Raw genomic sequence first — 22,063 nt, 5'->3', positions numbered from 1 at the left:
AGCAAGACACAAATAGGCAAAGTTCTTCATGTTACTCGTGCACGGGAGAGAACCAGACAGAGCGCCGTTCCTTCGCTTGACCCCAGTAGCTCTCGTCCGTCCTCCCGTAACACTGTCCTTTTATTGAGGTTACATGAATATGCATAGGTTCATTAACATACGACGTCTACATACAAACAAAGAGTACCTTGCCTGTGTGTGTGTGTGTGTGTGTGTGTGTGTGTGTGTGTGTGTGTGTGTGTGTGTGTGTGTGTGTGTGTGTGTGTGTGTGTGTTGCTGATCAAAGGGTCAAACATCCTTGGTCAGGAAGAGGGTAGCCTCCCCCTCACCCTAGATGGTTCATCCTAGATAACACAGTGAGGAAGTCCTGCAGTTCATCTAAACAAAGAGCACTTAGACTAGAACAGACGTAGCTACGTTAATCCTACCATAAAACAATTAAAACAAGATGCGACCTCTTCCCGTGCTCCCAGGATGTAGGTGTGCATTCTAGTGTGGAATGCACACCAAGCCTCTGTAGCCTGTTAAAGATCACACAACTTATCACTACACAATTGATTATACACCTCTAAGCATCTATGGTTAAATATTTCTAAGCATAAATGACAATCAACAATACAAACTCTAACAGCCTGAGTCATCGTGGAGAGCAGTCTTGACTGATATACACAAATCCTCTGGTAGCACCAATTGCTCAACTACTCCCCTTTGGCTGTCTTGGATGCAGCGGTACAGGACGCCATCCCTTACCACTAACCTTCTCCATTCCTTTAAGAGAAGACGCACGTGCCCTCCACCACTGATCCGCTCACTGCGGCTTGGTTTCTGGTTCATACTCTTATAGTGCAAGACAGGGCCAATAACAAGGTCTTTTTTCTGCCCTGCACGGATCTCCTGTTTGGTCATGGTGGGCAAGGATTCCATCCCCACATCCCTGCAAGGCTCAGTGGATATAGGGGGGCCAAGTTCAACTTCCTCCCCTGCAGACGTGCCATGGCCAGTGAGGCTTTGAGTATCCTGGGTAGCCTGTCTCACACCATACCCCTGTTCGTTGACACCCACCCACTGAGGGCATGTCTGTAGGATGTGCGTGACCTCCTGGTTAGACATGCAAGAGAGGGCATCAGCGTTTGTGTTGCTCTGTGCCCTCCGATACTGGACATCAAAATCCAAAGCAGCCAGCCTAGACACCCACCGCTGGCCTGTAGCATCCAGCTTTGCTGAGGACATAACATATTTGAGAGGGTTATTGTCTGTCTGGACAGAGAACCTACGCCCATAGAGGTGGTCGTAGAATTTGTCTGTGACTGCCCATTTGAGAGCAAGGAACTCGAGTTTGTGTGCAGGATACCTTGTCTCTGCTGGGCTCAAACCTCTGCTGGCGAAGGCTATGACCCTCTCAGCTCCCCCTTGGACCTGAGCTAGAACGGCGCCCAGACCTTCCCCTGAGGTCTGGGCGCCCAACACTTCTTTGGGGTTTGTGGGCCTCACCCAGTTTTTCACCCTGCTGATCTTCTCTGGGTCTGTCCAGATCCCCTCAGCAGACACCAAGTGACCCAAATACTGAACCTCCTTTCTCACAAGCTGGCATTTAGAGGGCTTTAACTTCAAGCCATGCTGCAGTCTTTCTAGATGCTCATCAAAGGTTTTGGAGAATATGATAGGTCATCAAGATAGATTAGGAGGTGGGTGAAGTTCAGATCGCCAAAGCAGCAGGCCATGAGTCTCTGAAAGGTGGAGGGAGCATTCTGCAGTCCAAAGGGCATACGATTTGCTTCAAACAGCCCCATAGGGGTGCTGAATGCCGTCTTGTGTTTGTCATGCTCCGCCACCTCTACCTGCCAATAACCAGAAGTGAGGTCAAGGGTGGAGAAGTATCTTGCCTGCCCTAGAGCCTCCAGGGCTTCCTCTATTCTGGGGAGAGGAAAAGCATCTCTCGTGCTACAGGAGTTCAGTTTCCTGTAGTCAATACACAGCCTTAGTGATCCATCTTTCTTGGTTACGATCACGACAGGTGAAGCATATGGACTTTTGCTGGGCCTGATAACTCCCGCTGCCTCCATTTCTGTCAGCAACCTTCTCACATCCTGCCACTGTGATGGGGGGATCTTACGGTAAGGCAGTCGAAATGGCTTAGAGTCGACCAGAGGGATTTCATGTTGCACAGTCTTTGTATGGCCATAATCCATGGGGTGCTGTGAGAACACACCTATGTTCCTTTCCACAAGCTCTTTAAGAAGGGAACGCTGGTGCTCATTTTTGACGTCTGCTCCACTTAAATCCACTTCCTGGCTTGCCACAACGTGGTCCATACCCAGGCATACTTCTCTGCCTCCGCTAATGTGATGACTGCCCCACACCCTGTCTGAAAAGTCCACAATACTTTCCACCAGAGATGCCTTGGCCAGATGCGTGTGAGGCTTGATAGTGATAGCATGCTGGGCGAGGTTCATCACTCTTACCAGGGCACATCCTTTCTTTACATCAGCAAGAACTCTGGCGACAAGGATGTCTTGGCTGAGCTGCAGGGAGGGGTGACCTTCAATTAGGGCTGTATAAGTCTTTCTTTGTGGTCTAGCTTTGTAAAGAGAGGATTCGCTAACCCTTTTGGCTAAACAAGTAATTTGTACTGTTATTGTGTATTTGTCCTCATCTATGATTTCTAAGAGCATTTCATGTTGTTTCTCAGTTTTACCCTACTTCAACTGGCCTAAGTAAAGGGAGTGAAGTCAAACCCTCTTGTCTGCGTGGTCATTTTGAAGAGGAGTTTAGTCTGAATGTCGACTCTAGCAAGGCGTTAGAGGCAGAGGACATTACAGCTATATTTAAAAAAACAGAAGTTACATTGTCAGTACAGTGGAAATACATTTCACATAAATAATTTAGTGCTGAACAAGAATTAAAATGTTTAAAAACGAGTTAATTTTATGATGTTTGTAAATGTAGTTAAAAATGAAGTACAGAAGTATTGTGTTTTGTTTATCTTTGTGAAATAAGTGTTATTGTGATACATTGTGGATCTGATATTATCAATGGATTTAAGCAACATTTTGTTCATGTTTTGTCAAAGTTGTATTGAGAGATTTATACAGTCTCTAGCTCAGAATTTTCATGTTTGGTTGAGGTTGTTCAATATCTGTAAGTGGCAAAGGAGGGTGGTTGGTGGAGACTGGACATTAGTCTAATGTCACAGTCAGGAATTCCTTATTCTAAACTTACCCTTCAGAATTAAACACAAGAGACACATTCAATTTTTAATATATTTTTAATTTAGAATATCCTTTTGATGATCACCATGACTGAAAAAATAGCAGGTTTATGGAAAATGACTGATTACTTTAGATAAACAAGATTTCCAATACTGAGATTTTATGTAGAGAACCACAGAGGAAAGTTTATGAGTAAACTTTAAACTTTGTGTCTTCAGTAGCCTTTATAGAACACAAAGGGTCACACAACAGCTCCTGGATGATGAACTAGTTCTGCCTCTAGAACGACATCTAGGACAAACGCTGCCGTTAGCTCCAGGATATGCAAATGGTAATAAGGGAGTTAGAGGAGTAAAAATACACTGTAGCAAGATGCAGTAACATGTAAGGCTAGGATGTACATGATCTAAAAGTGACAGCTTATAAAACACAGATATTTCTTTGTAAATTACTACGTGCCTGACCACTACTATTTTTTTCTTGTGTGGTTAGTGAATAGTGAATCATTAATGCAGATGAAATAAACCAGCACAGAACATAACAGCATTAGTAACAGTGTGTGAGCATAGAGTATCTCCAATGTGTCTCAGTCACGCCAGCTGAATTTCATTAATTTAATAGCAGTGTAATCGCGGATGCAGATTAGTGTTTAATGACATGTATCTAACCTGATAAGTAAACATCTCTCATAGTTGGACCAATTGAAAAAAAAGCCTTAAATGTTTGGAAAAACGGGCCTGAAATAAGTGGAAAGCAATCAAAACAGTTCTGTTTTATGAAAAGTACATTTTAATGGAAAATGTCTGCAGCAATAACTCTGACAGGTAGGCTAGTGTAACGAGTTTAAATGTTTAATGTCCTGCTGGAACTCAAAGGTCAACCACGTGATGATGGTACAGCCTGAGTCACTGATAGTGAACTGTCTGATTGCTGTCACGCCACCATCCATGATCGATACGTCATTTAACCTTTTAGGTGTCTGTGGTCTTTTTTGAAAAAATGACGGCGGCACCGTCCACTCCTGAACTGCACTGCATATGATGCAAATAATTAAATCAGATACTGTTTGCATGTTGAGTAGATTGTCTTTAATAAATTCATTACAAAAGTGTCAAGTGTTTATTTTCATTTACACACACTATTTCATCAAATAAATCACCCTTTTGAGCACCTAAACATGCTCAAATTCTTAACATTTTGTAACACAGAGATTGAGTTATGCATATTAAAATTAATAACAGATCCATATGTAAACACAATCATAGCACCACCTAGTGGCAACAGAAACTGTCATGTTTTACACTTCGGAGGACTGGGTGGTTGACCTGAGCTATCTAAAATTTGGTCAGAAAAGCCTCAAGGAGTTGGTATTGCTTTATTTTGAAAACAGTCAGTTTCTAACAAAGGGTGTGACCCTGGTGCAAATTTTGATATTTCGAATGAAACACAACCTTGCTTTAACTCAGACAGATTGTCCAGTCCTGACCTGAACACATCAATAGCAAGCAATAGTGAGAGCACCACCTAGTGGCAACACAAAATGATGTTTTATACTCTGATGTACTGCTACACTCAGGCTGACCACATCCAATTCAAAAGCAGTCTGAATAAACTTCAGACCTTCATGGTGCTTTATCATGAACAGTGTGATTTCTCATTCAACAGTGGGAATTCAGCATAAAGAAACAAGATGCTGTTGAGGGGCTTGAAAAACCTAAGAAGTCATGAAAACTGGTACACGCCTCCAAACTGATAAAGGCTTTCATGTTTTATGGGTCATAGTTCCACCTACAAAATGATTATTATTATTTTTAAAATGTAGTGTTATGTATAGTTAAATGTTACAAGTGTTTATACTGTAACATTTCATCCATGTGTCTGAAATTTAGCAGCCTTGTGGAATGTCCTGACAACTTCAAAAAAGCCTCTTGGAGCCATATCTTAAACCCAACAGGAAGTCAGCCACTTTAAATGTCAGGTGTAATTCTGGCATTTTCACAATTTTCAGGCTTTGTACTTTAATTCCTCCTGGATTGGATCAACACTACCTTTGGTGAGTTGAATCTAAGCCTTGGCGATGTTAAACTCTGAAGCTTTTGAGTTTTTGTGAAAGGGCTTTTTTGTAGCTAGCTGTGTGCCAGAATTTTGATCATTCCCCACTGGACATGAAATCTCAACTAAATCTTAAGTAACTTTTGTCCCATCTTACCCACACTTCACATGATTGATTAGAGTCCATGTCTGGAGACATCTATGTGCCAGTATCAGGTCACCCTTATGGCACCTCCTATTGGCAATAGGTGATAATCATCCCATGTCTTTCCCCAGGACACTGACAAAGAACTGAAGCCTGCTAAGTAAAAGAGTTTTGCTCTCTCTTCTTCCCATTCGGTTGAGCAATTTTCTTGCATATATGCTATAATTTACAAGCATCCATGCACCCACTACACTACACTTGTTCTAAAATTTTCAGTCAGTTTAATTAAATATATTTTGGTCCTATAAACTCTGTGGTCTTTTTGGTCTCTCCTTTTGTCTGAATTCTGGGTTGGCTCATGACAAAATGAGGTCTTGTCCTCTTTAAAAACAGACTGGTTTAGTGGGTTTTAGCCTGCTTTCCAGTGGCATTAATTTCGTTTGAACTTTCCTGGTAGGGGGCTCGAAGGGGACGTATCTGACAGTGTAATTTATTTAGAGAGATTCATTGGTATCTTTGGGGGAGAGAGAGCTAAGTCACTGGTTGTTCAGGTAGTTTGTTTGTTGGTGCATTCAATTGGTTCTTTACAAGATGTGCTACTGCCATTCAATTCTGTATGTTTCACTTTAAACAGTAAATATGTTTTCTTTGTTCTATTATGAATAAAATGCAGGCTTATGAGATTTGCAAATTATTGCAGTTTAAAAAAATCTGTTTTATGATATTATATTTTATAATTTGCGTCAGACTTTTTTAAATTGAGGCTTTAATTAGAAAAGGTGTACTTCACAATAGATAAGGCACAAGAGTCTATTTTCAATCACTGTAGACCTATAAAATGTTCCCTACAGCTGGAATAAAGTATTATAAAGTTCATTAGTTAAGATCAATATGTATACACACACACAAACACACACACACAGATGTTGTTCAGACACAATATCACAGTATTGGTTCAGCATACTGCTTACACAGTGTTGACTATTTCCCAGACTGGCTACCATCAGAGTTTCAGAGTGATCAGAGTTATTTAGTCAGTCAGGAAGCAGTCTGCCCGTCTCATTAGCCAGCCTCCAGTACCTCTTCCTCAAGAGGAACGCTGCTGCCTTGGGCTGCCTTTGCCGGGTGAAAATACCCTTCTTGTTCCCCACCACACGATAGATTCCTGAAGACACAACACAGTTTGACAAGAACACTGTCACAGTGCAGAATATAATAAGCTGAATAAATAAAGCTCTGGTTTTTAACCTAATGGCTGCTTCCCTAGAGCTTCAGCTATTGTTGTATTTAACTGCAGTTCTGGCTCTACAGGTTGCTTTATTTTGAAGCTGCAGTACCTTGTGATGTCATGAAGTCTGCAAAGTTCCAGATGAGTTCACCAACGAAATACTGATTCCTCTTCTGGTCGAACACATCATGGTAGCTCTGCAGGAGAGCATTCTGGTACTCCTCAGTGAACATCATGGGTGGATCCTAAAGAGTGACAGTAAGACTTGTTAAAGGTGCAGAACTGACTTGTGAGTGAGTGGAGTGAGTTAGTGAGTGAGTGTATTCTTACCATGTGAAGCCCTGGAACTGCATCTGCTCCATATTCACTCTGGATGATGGGTCTCTGGTACTTTCTGTACCAGTTTTCAAAATGAGTGCTCAGCTGAAGAGGAATGATATCCAACCGGCCTTGATCAAAATACCAGGCAAAGTAACTGTTTGCACACACTACATCTACATAGGGACCCTAGAGAAAAAAAATAACCCAGAAAAGGATTCAGAAGTATTCTTCAACATGGTTATGATTTACAATTATTTATTAAATATTTATGACACAATTTTCTTGCAGTCACCCTTTAAATAATAAAATCTGTAAGGTGCTTTTTATCAACCAGTTTCAAGTTGGGTAAATGAGTGCATGGCGCTTCTGTTTTAAAATAAACACCATGCCCCACACTGACATGCATTAATGTTCCTCGGTCCACTGCATTACAGTTTTTTCTGAATGCTTAAACCCTAACTGTGATTCCTGTAGCACAATCTCTAAAACTATTCAGACTTATAGCAAAACCACTCACTGAGTTTGCAAAACTAAAAGCACAAAAACTGCTTTGCACTCAGTTTGCAATTTTGTAACACACACTTTGCAAAACTGTAGGCACAATTCACTGCACAACACTCAATTACCAAATTTCCAACACACTCCTAGCAAAAGTATACACATGTATGGCTATCATTAACACTAATTTGCCAACTGTCTGGCACACTTTCACATGTGAAAACTTTTTTAGATAATTAGTTCACTTTGCAATCAGCCTAAGAACTATAATACAGGTAAGCTGTGTGTGCGGAGTACAATGGAGGGAGCAGAAAGAGTGAGAAGTAGAGGAGGCCGAGGAAGAGGACGTGGAGGTGAAGAAGTAGGATGAAGAGGACGACAAGGACAAGGAGGAGCAAGAGGAAGACGAGGAGGGGGGAGAGGAAGATGAGGAGGGGGAAGAGGAAGGGTAGGAAGAGTAAGAAATAGAATTGCTGATGACATCAGAGCTACAATAGTGGACCATGTAATCAACCGTGGAATGACCCTGAGGGTAGCTGGCCAACGGGTCCAGCCTAACTCGAGCCGCTACACTGTAGCAAGTACCATAAGGACATCTTGAAATGAGAATCGGTTAGTACAGTCACTTCGCACAAAGATTTGTAGCACTGCCATATGCCAATGAGAAACACACCAATAGCATTGATGTAAAAATACTGAAATTGTTACTTTACAGAATTGCTAGATGACCAGATGCTGGGGGCAGAGGAAGCATGTTCACTGCAGACCAAGTAACCCATATAGTCATTATAGCGATTGCAAATAATCCTATACTTGGAAATAAACACTTGTGTTTGTTTTGATGTGTTTGAATAAACACCAGTACTTGAAGTTTGGATCCCTCTATGCTTATGGATCTATGACAGAAGTAGCTCAAACTGACATAGCCTACCTTGTGCACAGAGGAAGCAAAAGCCAGATGTGTTTTGTATTCATACCATCAGTGTGCAGTTGCCGCATTGTGTGCTTAGTAGATGATGGCTTGTGTGTACTGTTTGATACGGAAACACCATTTTTACGAAGGTGTGAAGAGTTAATCTAGCTGTGTTTGCTTTTGCAAGAGAACTACAATGTTTTGATGATTGGGTGACAGGTTTTCTTATTTGTGTGAAGAGTTTTGCAAAATTAGCCAATAGTTACAAAAAATGTGCTTACGCAATCAGAAAAAACTGTAAACTGGAGGCTCTGCTCTTCATCTCTTCATTGCCTAGGTGAATCGTGGTATCAGAACTCCACTCTCAGTTTAGGATAACAACCGCATCATAGGAGTCAAGACAGAGCACATATAATCTTATTGTATGCAGATGATGTTTTACTATACTAACAGAACCACACTCGTCATTATCTCCATTGAAGAATTTTATCTCTGAATTTCGTCTTTACCCAGCGTATAAGATCAATACAGACAAAACTGAGGAAATGGATGTAAACAATAATATTCCAAAGAGGGTGAAACATACTCCTTGTTCATATGTCCTTGTCCTTGATGTAAATATATAAAAATTGTGTATGTTTCTGTTCTGTGTCTTGTGTACTGTTTGTTTGTATATGTGTCTTTCTTGCTGCTGTTACACCCACATTTCCCCTTGTGGGACAAATAAAGGATTATTATTCTATACTCAGTTGACTAAATTTACTTACTATGACTTATTAGGACTTAAAAAGAAAAATCAACATGGGTTTTGTGAGCTGCTCATCTGGTGTTAATTAACTAACTTAGTTAAATTGCTATCTTGAGCAGGGCACAGACCTGAAGCACTCAATGTGATTCATTTCACTTAGTATAAACTTCACCTTTTAACATGATTATAACAGAGGTGCTACTTAGCAAATTCTGTTACACTATTATCATCAACGATGTGTCAAATAAAAAGTCTGGAAACTGAAAAAAGAAAGGGATGTGCAGACTTTGTTTAATATGTGATGTTGACATTGATTGATTGAATCTTTATTTTGAACATGTTGAAAAAGTACAACAAAATAGAATTAAAAGAGACAAATGAACAAAGCAAACAAAAGGAAAACGAGCAACCACAACTCCAAATAACTTTCATGTTCAAAAAGGAGCAGGAAGAAGCATAAGCTTATTTAATCCCACCCCTTTTCCACTATCTAGTATCAATAGACTACAGAAATACCTCCTTGCAATTACATTATATGTCATGTGTATTTATTTTTTTAAATATATATACATATATGTTTCTATCTATCCATACATACGTATATACACATACGCACATATACACATTTTCAATAACCCCATTAACACCTCTAGGATACACAACCTACAAATATATATATATACACCCATACCAACATACCCGTGCACCCGCACACACATGAAAATATTAGACAACACCCTATCAAATCTCTACCTTTTCCCTGTACCCTGTAAAAACCATATCCTTAAACCGCTTTTTAAACTGCGCCATGCTCGGACATTGCTTCATATCTTTACTTAGTCTGTTCCACAGCTTCACTCCACACACAGAGATGCAAAAACTTTTTAATGTTGTACGGATACGAGGATGTTTTAAAATTGAATTCCCCCCTCAAATTATATCCCCGTTCCCTTTTAATTAGTGTGATGGATGAAGAAACTCACCCCTTTGTCCATGTCAGCTGCAGCGATTGTGACGTAAGTGACAGGTCGGGTTTGGTCCAGAGCTTTGGTGTGCTCAATCAAAGTCCTGTAAGGGGGTAGAAAAAAAGGAAGTGATTTGATGTTGGGCTCAAATCAGCAAAAGATGTGTCTTGAAATGCAGTTGTACTAAATACAGGAAATGCCGTCTGGGACATACCAAGTGTTGCTACATTATGGGGAATTGGCTGGAATTATTGACTTTAAATGTTAAATTTCCTTCCTTAGTTGGACATTTAGTTGTCTTATTTCTGTTTGGTTAAAATAAATGTTTGTTTCTTAATAATTACATTAGTGTTTGTCTCTAAGTTCTTCTTTGCTTGTTTTTTTTTTATTTTTTTTTAGCTCAATTGTTTGTTGTTTTATGCTCAATTTAGTTTGGTTTTAAATGTTAGTTTGTTATATTTTGTTGCCATTACAATTAGGGCCAGTAGGATACAGAATATTTAAGCTCAACATGATATTTAGTAAATTAAAAAGCCGATATTCCAAAATATCAGCCAATTTTTATTTATTTGATCATTTTTTCCTCTCTCAAACATGACTTGTTTATACTACACTCTGCTTGGATCAGCTGGTTTTTGTGTTTGTGGGGTTCCAAACAACAGGGACGTTGCAGAGTTGCACCTTCTAATGGCTGAACTATGCAAAATCAACACTCTACTTTTTAAAAAAAATTAATTCATCACTTCAGCTCGAATTAGTTCTGTTCACTTAATTTCTTAGGGCTCCATGATCACCTTTTGGGTTTTTTGCTTTTTTTTGTAAAACAAAATCCACTTTTTAAAAAACTACATTATGTTACTCATGCCTAACTAGCTTTGTCCCTCATACCAGCTATCAGATGGATATCAGATGCTACAGACAAACTGATCTTTTCTACCAGGATTTTAAGAGTTATTACTGTTACACCTTCAGTGTGATAAAGCACATATTTGAGAAGTAGAATAAACATCAGAATTCACATTTTCAAACAAACGGAATAATCCAACATCATGTTGCTTATCTGTGCAGTGATGACTATTTGAAGGGTGGCAATAATTGGAGCTTTACACCTCAAAAGAAAAATAACCTGTACTCACTTGAAATAAAATTCAGCAGGAGGCATCTCTGAGGCGGGCTCATTGGCTACCGACCACATGACCACAGAGGGATGGTTCTTGTCCCGGCGCACAAGCTCGTCCATGACAACCAAGTGGTGAGACAGAGAGGCGTTTCGAAAACTGCGACTATCAGCAAGGCACAAAAGAACACAACTCAGCCTGAGCTGAAAGACTAACGACTCAGATCCATCCACACTGCAAGATGTGAAGACCTAACTCACAACTGTTCTGCTTTCCAGTAAAGTTCAGCTATTGTGAGTTAGTCTTTTATTATAAAATGTAATATTATGAGTACTGTACACATTCAGGTTTAGAAACATGTGGACAAAAGTCAGTTAAAAAAATATGAAAAAAACCCCCTCCAATTTGTCAAAGGAGCTTGCAAAGAAAAGCGTCTGGACTTCTTTAAGTTGCTTGAAGACGTTTCACCTCTCATCCGAGAAGCTTCTTCAGTTCTAAGGTCAAATGGTGGAGATGTAAAAATACTGAAATTGTTACTTTACAGTATCAGAATCAGAATCAGAATACTTTATTGATCCCTGGGGGAAATTATTTTTTTGCTAGATGACCAGATGCTGGGGGCAGAGGAAGCATGTGGAGAGTCCCAGATAGTCCCACTCCAATTTACAGTTTTTTCTGAATGCTTAAACCCTAACTGTGATTCCTGTAGCACAATCTCTAAAACTATTCAGACTTATAGCAAAACCACTCACTGAGTTTGCAAAACTAAAAGCACAAAAACTGCTTTGCACTCAGTTTGCAATTTTGTAACACACACTTTGCAAAACTGTAGGCACAATTAACTACACAACACTCAATTACCAAATTTCCAACACACTCCTAGCAAAAGTATACACATGTATGGCTATCATTAACACTAATTTGCCAACTGTCTGGCACACTTTCACATGTGAAAACTTTTTTAGATAATTAGTTCACTTTGCAATCAGCCTAAGAACTATAATACAGGTAAGCTGTGTGTGCGGAGTACAATGGAGGGAGCAGAAAGAGTGAGAAGTAGAGGAGGCCGAGGAAGAGGACGTGGAGGTGAAGAAGTAGGATGAAGAGGACGACAAGGACAAGGAGGAGCAAGAGGAAGACGAGGAGGGGGGAGAGGAAGATGAGGAGGGGGGAGAGGAAGGGTAGGAAGAGTAAGAAATAGAATTGCTGATGACATCAGAGCTACAATAGTGGACCATGTAATCAACCGTGGAATGACCCTGAGGGTAGCTGGCCAACGGGTCCAGCCTAACTCGAGCCGCTACACTGTAGCAAGTACCATAAGGACATCTTGAAATGAGAATCGGTTAGTACAGTCACTTCGCACAAAGATTTGTAGCACTGCCATATGCCAATGAGAAACACACCAATAGCATTGATGTAAAAATACTGAAATTGTTACTTTACAGAATTGCTAGATGACCAGATGCTGGGGGCAGAGGAAGCATGTTCACTGCAGACCAAGTAACCCATATAGTCATTATGGCGATTGCAAATAATCCTATACTTGGAAATAACCACTTGTGTTTGTTTTGATGTGTTTGAATAAACACCAGTACTTGAAGTTTGGATCCCTCTATGCTTATGGATCTATGACAGCAGTATGAGCTCAAACTGACATAGCCTACCTTGTGCACAGAGAAAGCAAAAGCCAGATGTGTTTTGTATTCATACCATCAGTGTGCAGTTGCCGCATTGTGTGCTTAGTAGATGATGGCTTGTGTGTACTGTTTGATACGGAAACACCATTTTTACGAAGGTGTGAAGAGTTAATCTAGCTGTGTTTGCTTTTGCAAGAGAACTACAATGTTTTGATTATTGGGTGACAGGTTTTCTTATTTGTGTGAAGAGTTTTGCAAAATTAGCCAATAGTTACAAAAAATGTGATTAAGCAATCAGAAAAAACTGTAAACATGTGTATGGCAGACAGTCATCTTATTGTCTAATAATGTCAGGGTCCTCTGAGCAATTATGGACTAATATTATAATGTATGTATTTTGTATTGCTGTCCCTCGTTCTCCCTGCTTGTAGACATATGTGCATGTAGGTGTGTGTGTGTGGCCCTGGCAGGTGATTGGCCACACCTGAAGACCTTGACACACCTGCAGTTGATCAGGCCTGTCGGAGGAGCTACTTGAGAGTGTGGTGGAGCTCTCTCCGATGCTGGATCATTGCGTGGCTTCACGTTAGTCTCTCGACCAGTTCTTAGTTTGAGTCTCCTGCATTATTGTGTGTCTGACAGCTGCCTCTCTCTTATGTCCCCAGGAGTAGCGGGAGACGAGAGGGCAGCGAGCACGGGGTGCTCATCATGGAGAAGCGGAGACAGGAGCACTAACACTGGGAAGAGGACACGTCACGGGAGTCGGGAGAGCACGGGATTTATTGTCATGTTTTTCCATCACTGTAAATAAACGCACTGTCTATACACAGAGCACCGCGCCTGGGTCCTCATTCCCCATATCCCCACGGTCTGCCAGCCAGACCGTGACAGATACACTGTGTGACATAGCTGTAATTAACTTAGGAATGAAGTCAAGTTTGATATGCAGACTGAATGCTTATAGCCTATGACAATCACATGTCATTTCATGCAGTATTCCTATTGGTCACAATAGTGTGTAACATTTTTTGGCAATTCTAACTTGGGCAGCATGAAGTTCATAAAGAGTTTCAGCAGGGGTGGTATTGGACAGCATGTGCAGTTTTCTCTATGTCTTCATATGCTGTGGCAAACAGAATCTTTCACTTTTGACCTTAATGAACCCTCAAACATATCCAAAGGTCACACAGATATGTGTGGTAACACTTACATGTCTTTGATGCCAACACCTGGGCACTCATCTATCACCACAATCCCATGACGGTCACACATCTGCAGGATCTCCTCAGCATAGGGATAGTGGCTGGTACGGAATGAGTTGACCCCTAACCACTTCATTAAATTAAAGTCCTTTACAATTAGGGGCCAGTCAAAGCCTCTACCACGAATCTACAACACATTAAAACCAGAAAAGTAAACATATGGTCATTGGAGCCTATTTTCTGCAAAATTTAAAGGAGTTTCATCCTTCTAGGGGTACTTACGTCAGAGTCCTCATGCTTATTGACCCCATGGAAATAAAATGGCTTGTTGTTAATGAGGAACTGGGTGTTGGTAACGTTTATTGTGCGGATACCAACTGGCAGAGTATACTCATCCTCATATGTTGATGTCTCACTGACTGCAATTAGGTGGACCTCAATGTTGAAGAGAAAATGTTAGAATAATCGAAACAACACAACCTGACAAATCGAGTGGCAATGCTCAGTCAAACCACATCACACTGCAGAAACACACCTACATGCCTGTGAGCATGTTGCCTTACCTTCATAGAATAAAGGTAACCTGGATTCTCGTGCATCAAGTACGGCCACCACAGCTTCACATCTACCACTTTAAGCCCTCCAGATGACCCATTGGAGGAGGCCACAAAGTGGCCATCTTTGTCCATTAGAGTAATGTTCAGAGTGTTGTTGAAGCCACCTTGAACAGATACTTTGTATCTGACGAGACCTACAATGCAGAGGAAACAGCAACATCTAATGAATAGACAGAAACTACACATTTAAAGTCTGATGTATATGATGCGGATGCTAATCTCTCTAAGCTTTTAAGATAAGATAAGATAAGATAAGATAGAACTTTATTAATCCCTCGGGTGGGTTCCTCTGGGAAATTCGACTTCCAAAAAAAAGCACAGCAACGACCGAAGTTACAGTTACAGAATTGTTATATATATATATATATACACTCAACAAAAATATAAACGCAACACCTTTGTTACTGCTCCCATTCCCCATGGGATGGACGTAGAGACCTAAAATTCATTCCAGATACACAATATAACCATCCCTCCCAAACAGTGGTCACAAATCAGTCCAAATGTGTGGTAGTGGGCACATCTGCCATATTGAAATAATCCATCCCACCTCACAGGTGTGCCACATCAGGATGCTGATCTGACATCATGAGTAGTGCACAGGTGTACCTCAGACTGCCCACAACAAAAGGCCACCCTGGAATGTGCAGTTTTTTGCTCTATTGGGGGTCTGGGGACCCAGAACCGGTCAGTATCTGGTGTGACCACCATTTGCCTCATGCAGTGCAACACATCGTCGCATGGAGTCTATCAGATTGTCAATTGTGGCCCGAACATGCTCAATGGGTGACATGTCCGGTGAGTATGCTGGCCATGCAAGAACTGGGACATTCTCAGCTGCCATCTGCCCTGAACAATGTGAACCATGATTCATCCGTGAAGCGCACACCTCTCCAACGTGCCAGACGCCATCGAATGTGAGCATTTGCCCACACAAGTCTGTTACGGCGACGAGCTGGAGTCAGGTCAAGACCCCGATGAGGACGACGGGCATGCAGTTGAGCGTCCCTGAGACGGTTTCTGACAGTTTGTGCAGAAATTGTTTGGTTGTGCAAACCAATTGTTCCAGCAGCTGTCTGGGTGGCTGGTCTCAGACGAACTTGGAGGTGAACCTGCTGGATGTGGAGGTCCTGGGCTGGTGTGGTTACACGAGGTCTGCGGTTGTGAGGCCGGTTGGATGTGCTGCCATATTCTCTGAAACGCCTGTGGAGACGGCTTATGGTTGAGAAATGAACATTCAATGCACGGGCGACAGATCTGGTTGACATTCCTGCTGTCAGCATGCCAGTTGCACGCTCCCTCATTGCTTGTGGCATCTGTGGCATTTTGCTGTGAGACAAAACTGCACATTCCAGGGTGGCCTTTTGTTGTGGGCAGTCTGAGGTACACCTGTGCACTACTCATGATGTCAGATCAGCATCCTGATGTGGCACACCTGTGAGGTGGGATGGATTATCTCAATATGGCAGATGTGCCCACTACCACACATTTGGACTGATTTGTGACCACTGTTTGGGAGGGATGGTTATATTGTGTATCTGGAATGAATTTTAGGTCTCTACGTCCATCCCATGGGGAATGGGAGCAGTAACAAAGGTGTTGCGTTTATATTTTGTTGAGTGTATATATATATATATATATATATATATATATATATATATATATATATATATATATATATATATATATATATATATACACACACACACACACACACACACACACACACACATATATAAATACAGAGACAAATATAAATAAAATATACAAAGGGGATAAATAGAATAAATAGGAATAAAAAATAAAAATACAAGTGAATTGCACATTTCAAGTATTGAGTCTATTGCACTGTTGACTATTTACTGTTGGCGTGTGGGACAAAGGAGTTTTTAAGTCTGTTAGTTCTTGTCTTGGGGAGAAGCAACCTGTCACTGAACAGACTCTTCTGATTGTTTATGGCCGTGTGCAGAGGATGCCCAGCATTGTTCATAATGTCCAGCAGTTTCTTTAATGTCCTTTTCTCTGCCACTGTCACCAGAGTGTCCAGCTTCATGCCGACCACAGAGCCAGCCTTCCTGATCAGTTTCTCCAGCCTGGATGAGTCCTTCTTTGCTGTGCTGCTCCCCCAGCACACCACAGCATACTCCAGCAACCACCGACTGGTAAAACATCCTCAGGAGCTTCCTGCAGATGTTAAAAGACCTCAGCCTCCTGAGGAAGTACAGTCGGCTTTGGGCTTTTTTATACAGGTGCTCTGTGTTGCATGACCAGTCCAGTTTATTGTCCACCCACAGCCCGAGGTACTTGTACTTGTTGACCACCTCCACCTCCTCCCCCTCTATCTGAACCGGCAGTGGACCTTCTCTGGACCTCCCGAAGTCCACAACCAGTTCCTTAGTCTTTGAGGTGTTGAGTTGCAGGTGGTTTGTGTGACTCCATGCGACAAAGTTCCTCACCAGACTTCTGTACTCCTCTTCCTGATCATCCCAGATACACCCCATGATGGCCGTGTCATCTGCAAACTTCTGAATATGGCATAATTCAGAGTTGTAGCAGAAGTCAGAGGTGTACAGGGTGAAGAGAAGAGGGGACAGCACAGTTCCCTGTGGTGCTCCTGTGCTGCTGACCACAGTGTCAGACGTGATGTCCTTCAGCCTGACGTACTGTGGTCTGTCGGTGAGGTAGTCGGAGATCCAAGCCACCAGGCAGGGGTCCACCTCCATCCTGTTCAGTTTTTCCTGAAGCATACAGGGCCGGATGGTATTAAAGGCACTGGAAAAGTCAAGAAACAGTATCCTGACCGTGCCTTTTCCCCCATCCAGGTGTGAGTGGGCTCTGTGTAGGAGGTACAGGATGGCATCCTCCACTCCGACACCCGCCTTGTATGCAAACTGTAGTGGGTCCTGGGCATGTTGTACCTGTGGTCGGAGGAAGTTGAGGAAGAGCCGCTCTAGAGTCTTCATAAGATGTGACGTCAGTGCCACCGGTCGGAAGTCATTCAGCTCATTGGGCCGGTTCTTTTTGGGGACCGGGACGATGCAGGATGTCTTCCATAGGGCGGGCACTCTCCCCAGTCGCAGACTGAGGTTGAAGACTCGTTGTAGCGGCTCCCCAAGTTCAGCAGCACACGCCTTAAGCATCCTAGGACACACCTTGTCTGGGCTTGCTGCCTTTCTGGGGCGAAGCTTCTTCAGTTGCCTCCTGACCTGATCCACTGTGACACTGGGAGATGTTTGGGAGGAGGGGAGGGGGGGAGATGTCTTGCTGCTGAGAGAGGGATTGGAGGAGGGGGGTGTCATGGTGTCAGGAAGGGGGGGAAGCGAGGGAGGCAGGAGAGTGGGGAGAGGACTCTGTAGTGAAGGTGAGGGTGGGGGGGTTGTGGGCTGGTCAAACCTGTTGAAGAAGTTGTTGAGTTCGTTTGCCTTCTCCACAGTCCCCCCCACTGTGCTTTTCTTGGTGTTGTGGCCTGTGATGGTTTTCACACCATTCCAGACCTCCCTCATATTGTTCCTCTCCAACTTCTGCTCCACCTTCCTCCTGTAGGTGTCCTTTGCTTCCCTCAGGCAGCGTTTCACCTCCCGCTTTTGTACATCAGTTTACCTGCTTACAAATTCTTTTGTGCTAGTAAGGATTTTAAATCACTGTGCATCACTGTATTAATTAATTTAATTTACCAGTGTTATCCATGAAGTTGGTCTCCACTGAGATGTCATCCACATGCACTTTAGGAGTAGTATACAACAGTACAGAACGATGAATCCCAGCATAGTTGAAGAAATCAAAGTCAATGTTTTGCACAAAAAACCCATCAGGATACCTGCAGACCAAACACAGTCTTCTCGTCATTTACATTCTCACTGATGCATCAGCTTAAAGTTTTGAAGTGTGGCAAGGAAGTCAAAAAGAACCCAGTATCACACAAAATGTGTAATAGACACTCTGGTCCACTGTGTCCATTTCACGCTTTGCAGGACACACGTGCAGAAGTTGCATTACTAGCAGGGGAAGATAATATATGTAAAGGCAAGCAAAAAAAATATGACGTACATTCCAGGTCCTTTACTGCAACTTACTGCAACTTCTGTTTGCGTGTACATTTCATGTTTTGTAGAGGCAAAGTGTGAAATGGACCAGCGTGCCTATTACTTGCTTTGCCATAATATTAGGTTGGACAAACACATGAACCAAAGAAAGAGCCTACCTGCTGCTGTCATTCATGTACTGGATGGTGCCTGGAGGAAGAGTCTCCAAAGTTAGGGTGTTGTTTACCGCGATGGTGATTCTGCATGGCTTTGTTGGTTCCTTGCGGATTAAACTACTAATCTCTGCCTCAAAAGGAAGGTGGCCACCTTCATGCTCTGTCACTTTCTCTCCATTCACCCACTGCAACAGAGAATGATCACCGTTTTACATGAGCTGAAATTTAATGATACACAATCTAATTTAAAATGAAGCAAGGATGTATTTTGAAACAATACATTTCTTCCTTATTTTAGCAAAATGCATGTATTACAACAGCATTAATCCACAGGTTTAATGAGTTTAGGTTCTAAACAGTCCAGACTTTTTTACCCACTGAAAACACAAAATATTAAGCAAACTCTTAAGTCGGTGAGATCTTATATCAAGAAATTCATCTGCTGCTGTACCAGATTTTTTGTAAAGTAATCATATTTTTTCAAGAAAACATGTGTTTCGTTACATGATGTGTTTTTCTGTAATATTTTCAAATAAACAACATGATTTTTAAAATGATTTTTGTGGCGGATGATAACTTTTTATATTTGAATTTATTCAAACTTTGAGTGAATGGCTCATAAAAGATGCAGGTGATACTCACCACTATTGAGTAATAGTGAGCACTTCCCACTCTAAGAACCACTCTTGTTCCCTCATCGGAGATCCAGCGGGCCGGCACGAACACCTCTCGCTCATACCACACCCAGCCAATGAAATCTCTCAGTGTGGGGTCCTGTGTGATGTCATTGTAGCTGGCAGGAACTGGCATTTCAATCACTGGGCCCGTCTAAAGAATACAAAACAACAATAAGAAGACAGGACTTTACAGGGATACCCATGGTAGCCATGTTTATTATATTATATTATTTATTATTAATTTTAAAGTAGACAATATACATATTCATCTAATTGAGGTCATTTTGATTCTCTGAGGTCATGGTAAGCTCCCTTCCTGGGAGTCTGGCCCTAACAAGATGAGACTTATTAATATAAAATTTCAACCTTTGTTCTCATTTTAAAAATGTTTCTTTCTATTTTTTTCTTTTTCTAAAATTGTGAACATCTTCAGCTCTAAATGTCCCTACAGAACTCAAAAGGAGGCACAGTCTGACAGGAATATATCCTATCGTGTGGCATTTAAAGGGCTGATAAGCCAAAAATATTTAGTTACAACTGTGAGCCAAACTGATAAGTTTATGCATGCCTTACTGCTGTGTTGTTTACATAGTTATTTTGTTTTTGTTTGTTTTTTTCTTTTTTTGGGGGGGGGGGGATCTGAATTTTTGTTTTTAATTCAGTTTAGTTTCAGTTTCAAAATTAAAAAAAAAAATTGAAAACACCAAAACCAAGGATACTTCCTCAAATATTCAATTCAAAGCATTCAAATTTTCTTTTAGATTTTCTTTTTTGGTATAAATCTACATAATTGCAAAATGTTTAAAAGTTCTTGTTTACCGAGAGTACTGTATGCGACCGTTGTATCCATGTCAACAGTAAAACAAGTAAAACAACGTAGACTGATTTGTTTCATCTGACCTATCACCTCCGATCCCGCTCACCTCTGTCAGCCGACGTTTGTACCAAGCCTTCTCGAAGCCCTCGTTCCTGTTGGGGGACCCGTCAGCCCTGAAATCCCACAGCCCGTTCAGCTCCTTCACCTCTCTGAAGGAGGACTCCTGGGGAAAGAGCATGCCGCCGTCCAGCGGGAGCACCGTGCCAAACACTGATAGCAGCCACAACACACGGAGCACCGAGAAGCTTCCAGGTACAGACATCCTGAAGCCCTCTTCTACTGCCCTCTCAGAGAGGAACACAGTTTTTATCACCTGTTCTGGGGTCACATGACAGCAGCCGTTATTTTACATCGGTGACGAGATTTTCCGACTCTGCTCCGAGATTACAGAGGGCAGATGTTTCAAAACAGGTGAAGTCTGGACAAAACGGGGACACCGCAAACTAACAGAAAGTTCTAAAAAAAAAAGTAATCTCAACTTGCATGAAGCAGGACGAACAACAGTAACCAAAGCTAAAGGCACTGAGAACTGTTTGAACTGTTTGAAACTAAGTAAATTTATTTAGGGCTTTTAAGAAAAAGTCACAGAGCCCTGCACACAAGAAGAGCAAATAAGAACATTAAGTACCACAAAAATAAATATTTAAATAACAATTCTCAACAGAACTTCTAATCAAAAAAGTGTTCAGAACTGTAAAACCAATACTAAAATCTGTTGGGAGCCAAAGTCATATCGTTTTAAAAATGCAGTCGTTTCTTAAATTTAAATTATATTTAGTGACTAGAAAGGAGACAAAACATGGTTTCCTGCACTGTCATCATCATATAGAGAATTTTTTTAAAATAAGGAGATTGTCATTTAAACACTAAAACTAAAAAAGAGACACTGAACAGCCACTACTACAGTCGCAAAGCGTAGGCTGTAGTTGCAGGAAGAATAACAGACGCCTTCGAAATACCAAAATTATGCATCACTGGTGGTCAGAGGGCCCGGTGGCGCCCGCCAGTGTCCGGCAGCCTCGCCTCTGTCAGTGCGCCCCAGGGCAGCTGTGGCTACAATGTAGCTTGCCATCACCAGTGTGTGAATGTGTGTGTGATTGGGTGAATGACTGAATGTAGTGTAAAGCGCTTTGGGGTCCTTAGGGAATAAGTAAAGCGCTATACAAATGCAGGCTATTTACCATTACCATTTTAAGGCCATTTTGTTTTCACCACAGAGAAATATGGTGTTAAACACATTCTTTCTTTTTCTGGGAATATGAATGTGAAAATGAATTTAAATATAACATAAAGAACCTTTGCTGTACAAGTAAATTATGGAAAAGCACGTCCCTGGGTGGGCTCGAACCACCAACCTTTCGGTTAACAGCCGAACGCGCTAACCGATTGCGCCACAGAGACTCGATGAAGTTGGGCGATACTTCAGGAAATATAGAAATACAGAACTATGACAACGGTGAAACAAGTTTATTGTCTTTGTCTTTTTTAACCGAACCAAAACGAGGAAAATTACTTTATTTAATTTATAACAAATATGAGTGAGCTTCACCAAAATGTGAAAAATTAAGGTAAAATGAGTTAAAAGAAATCTACGATTTTTGGATTTACTCAGCAAGTACGACAAATAACATTCACTGGAAGTTCGAGGCTTTCAT

The 22,063-nt window shown here is 41.5% G+C and overlaps 1 protein-coding gene and 1 non-coding gene across 2 annotated transcripts; both read right to left on the bottom strand.

The window, feature by feature from the left end:
* Positions 1-3,999: 3,999 nt before the first annotated feature.
* On the bottom strand, positions 4,000-20,926 carry gusb (glucuronidase, beta). The gene is made up of 12 exons (XM_004557442.6): positions 20,455-20,926; positions 19,497-19,682; positions 18,858-19,039; positions 18,331-18,473; positions 14,603-14,790; positions 14,322-14,474; positions 14,048-14,226; positions 11,216-11,362; positions 10,098-10,182; positions 6,965-7,141; positions 6,744-6,879; positions 4,000-6,571 (listed from the first exon to the last, which is right to left on the bottom strand). Exons 1-12 carry the CDS (start codon positions 20,668-20,670, stop codon positions 6,441-6,443), a joined length of 1,923 nt encoding a protein of 640 aa, XP_004557499.1. The 5' UTR covers positions 20,671-20,926; the 3' UTR covers positions 4,000-6,440.
* An 809-nt stretch (positions 20,927-21,735) lies between these two features.
* Positions 21,736-21,809, bottom strand: trnan-guu (transfer RNA asparagine (anticodon GUU)). Its single transcript has one exon. It is a non-coding gene; the product is annotated as a tRNA-Asn (tRNA).
* Between the last annotated feature and the right edge of the window lie 254 nt (positions 21,810-22,063).

This window comes from Maylandia zebra, linkage group LG10 (assembly GCF_041146795.1).
Source record: "Maylandia zebra isolate NMK-2024a linkage group LG10, Mzebra_GT3a, whole genome shotgun sequence".
Classification (NCBI taxonomy): domain Eukaryota; kingdom Metazoa; phylum Chordata; class Actinopteri; order Cichliformes; family Cichlidae; genus Maylandia; species Maylandia zebra.
The sequence above is the reverse complement of the archived record's forward strand: the minus strand, read 5'-3'. Positions and strand labels throughout refer to the sequence as shown.

Coding starts and splice junctions, on each gene's coding strand:
- gusb (XM_004557442.6), bottom strand. CDS start 20,670: ATGTCTGTACCTGGAAGCTTCTCGGTGCTCCGTGTGTTGTGGCTGCTA. Junction 14,791..18,330: donor CAACTTCATGGATAACACTG/GTAAATTAAATT, acceptor TCTGCATTGTAG/GTCTCGTCAGATACAAAGTA. Junction 6,880..6,964: donor CAGTTCCAGGGCTTCACATG/GTAAGAATACAC, acceptor GTCACTCTTTAG/GATCCACCCATGATGTTCAC.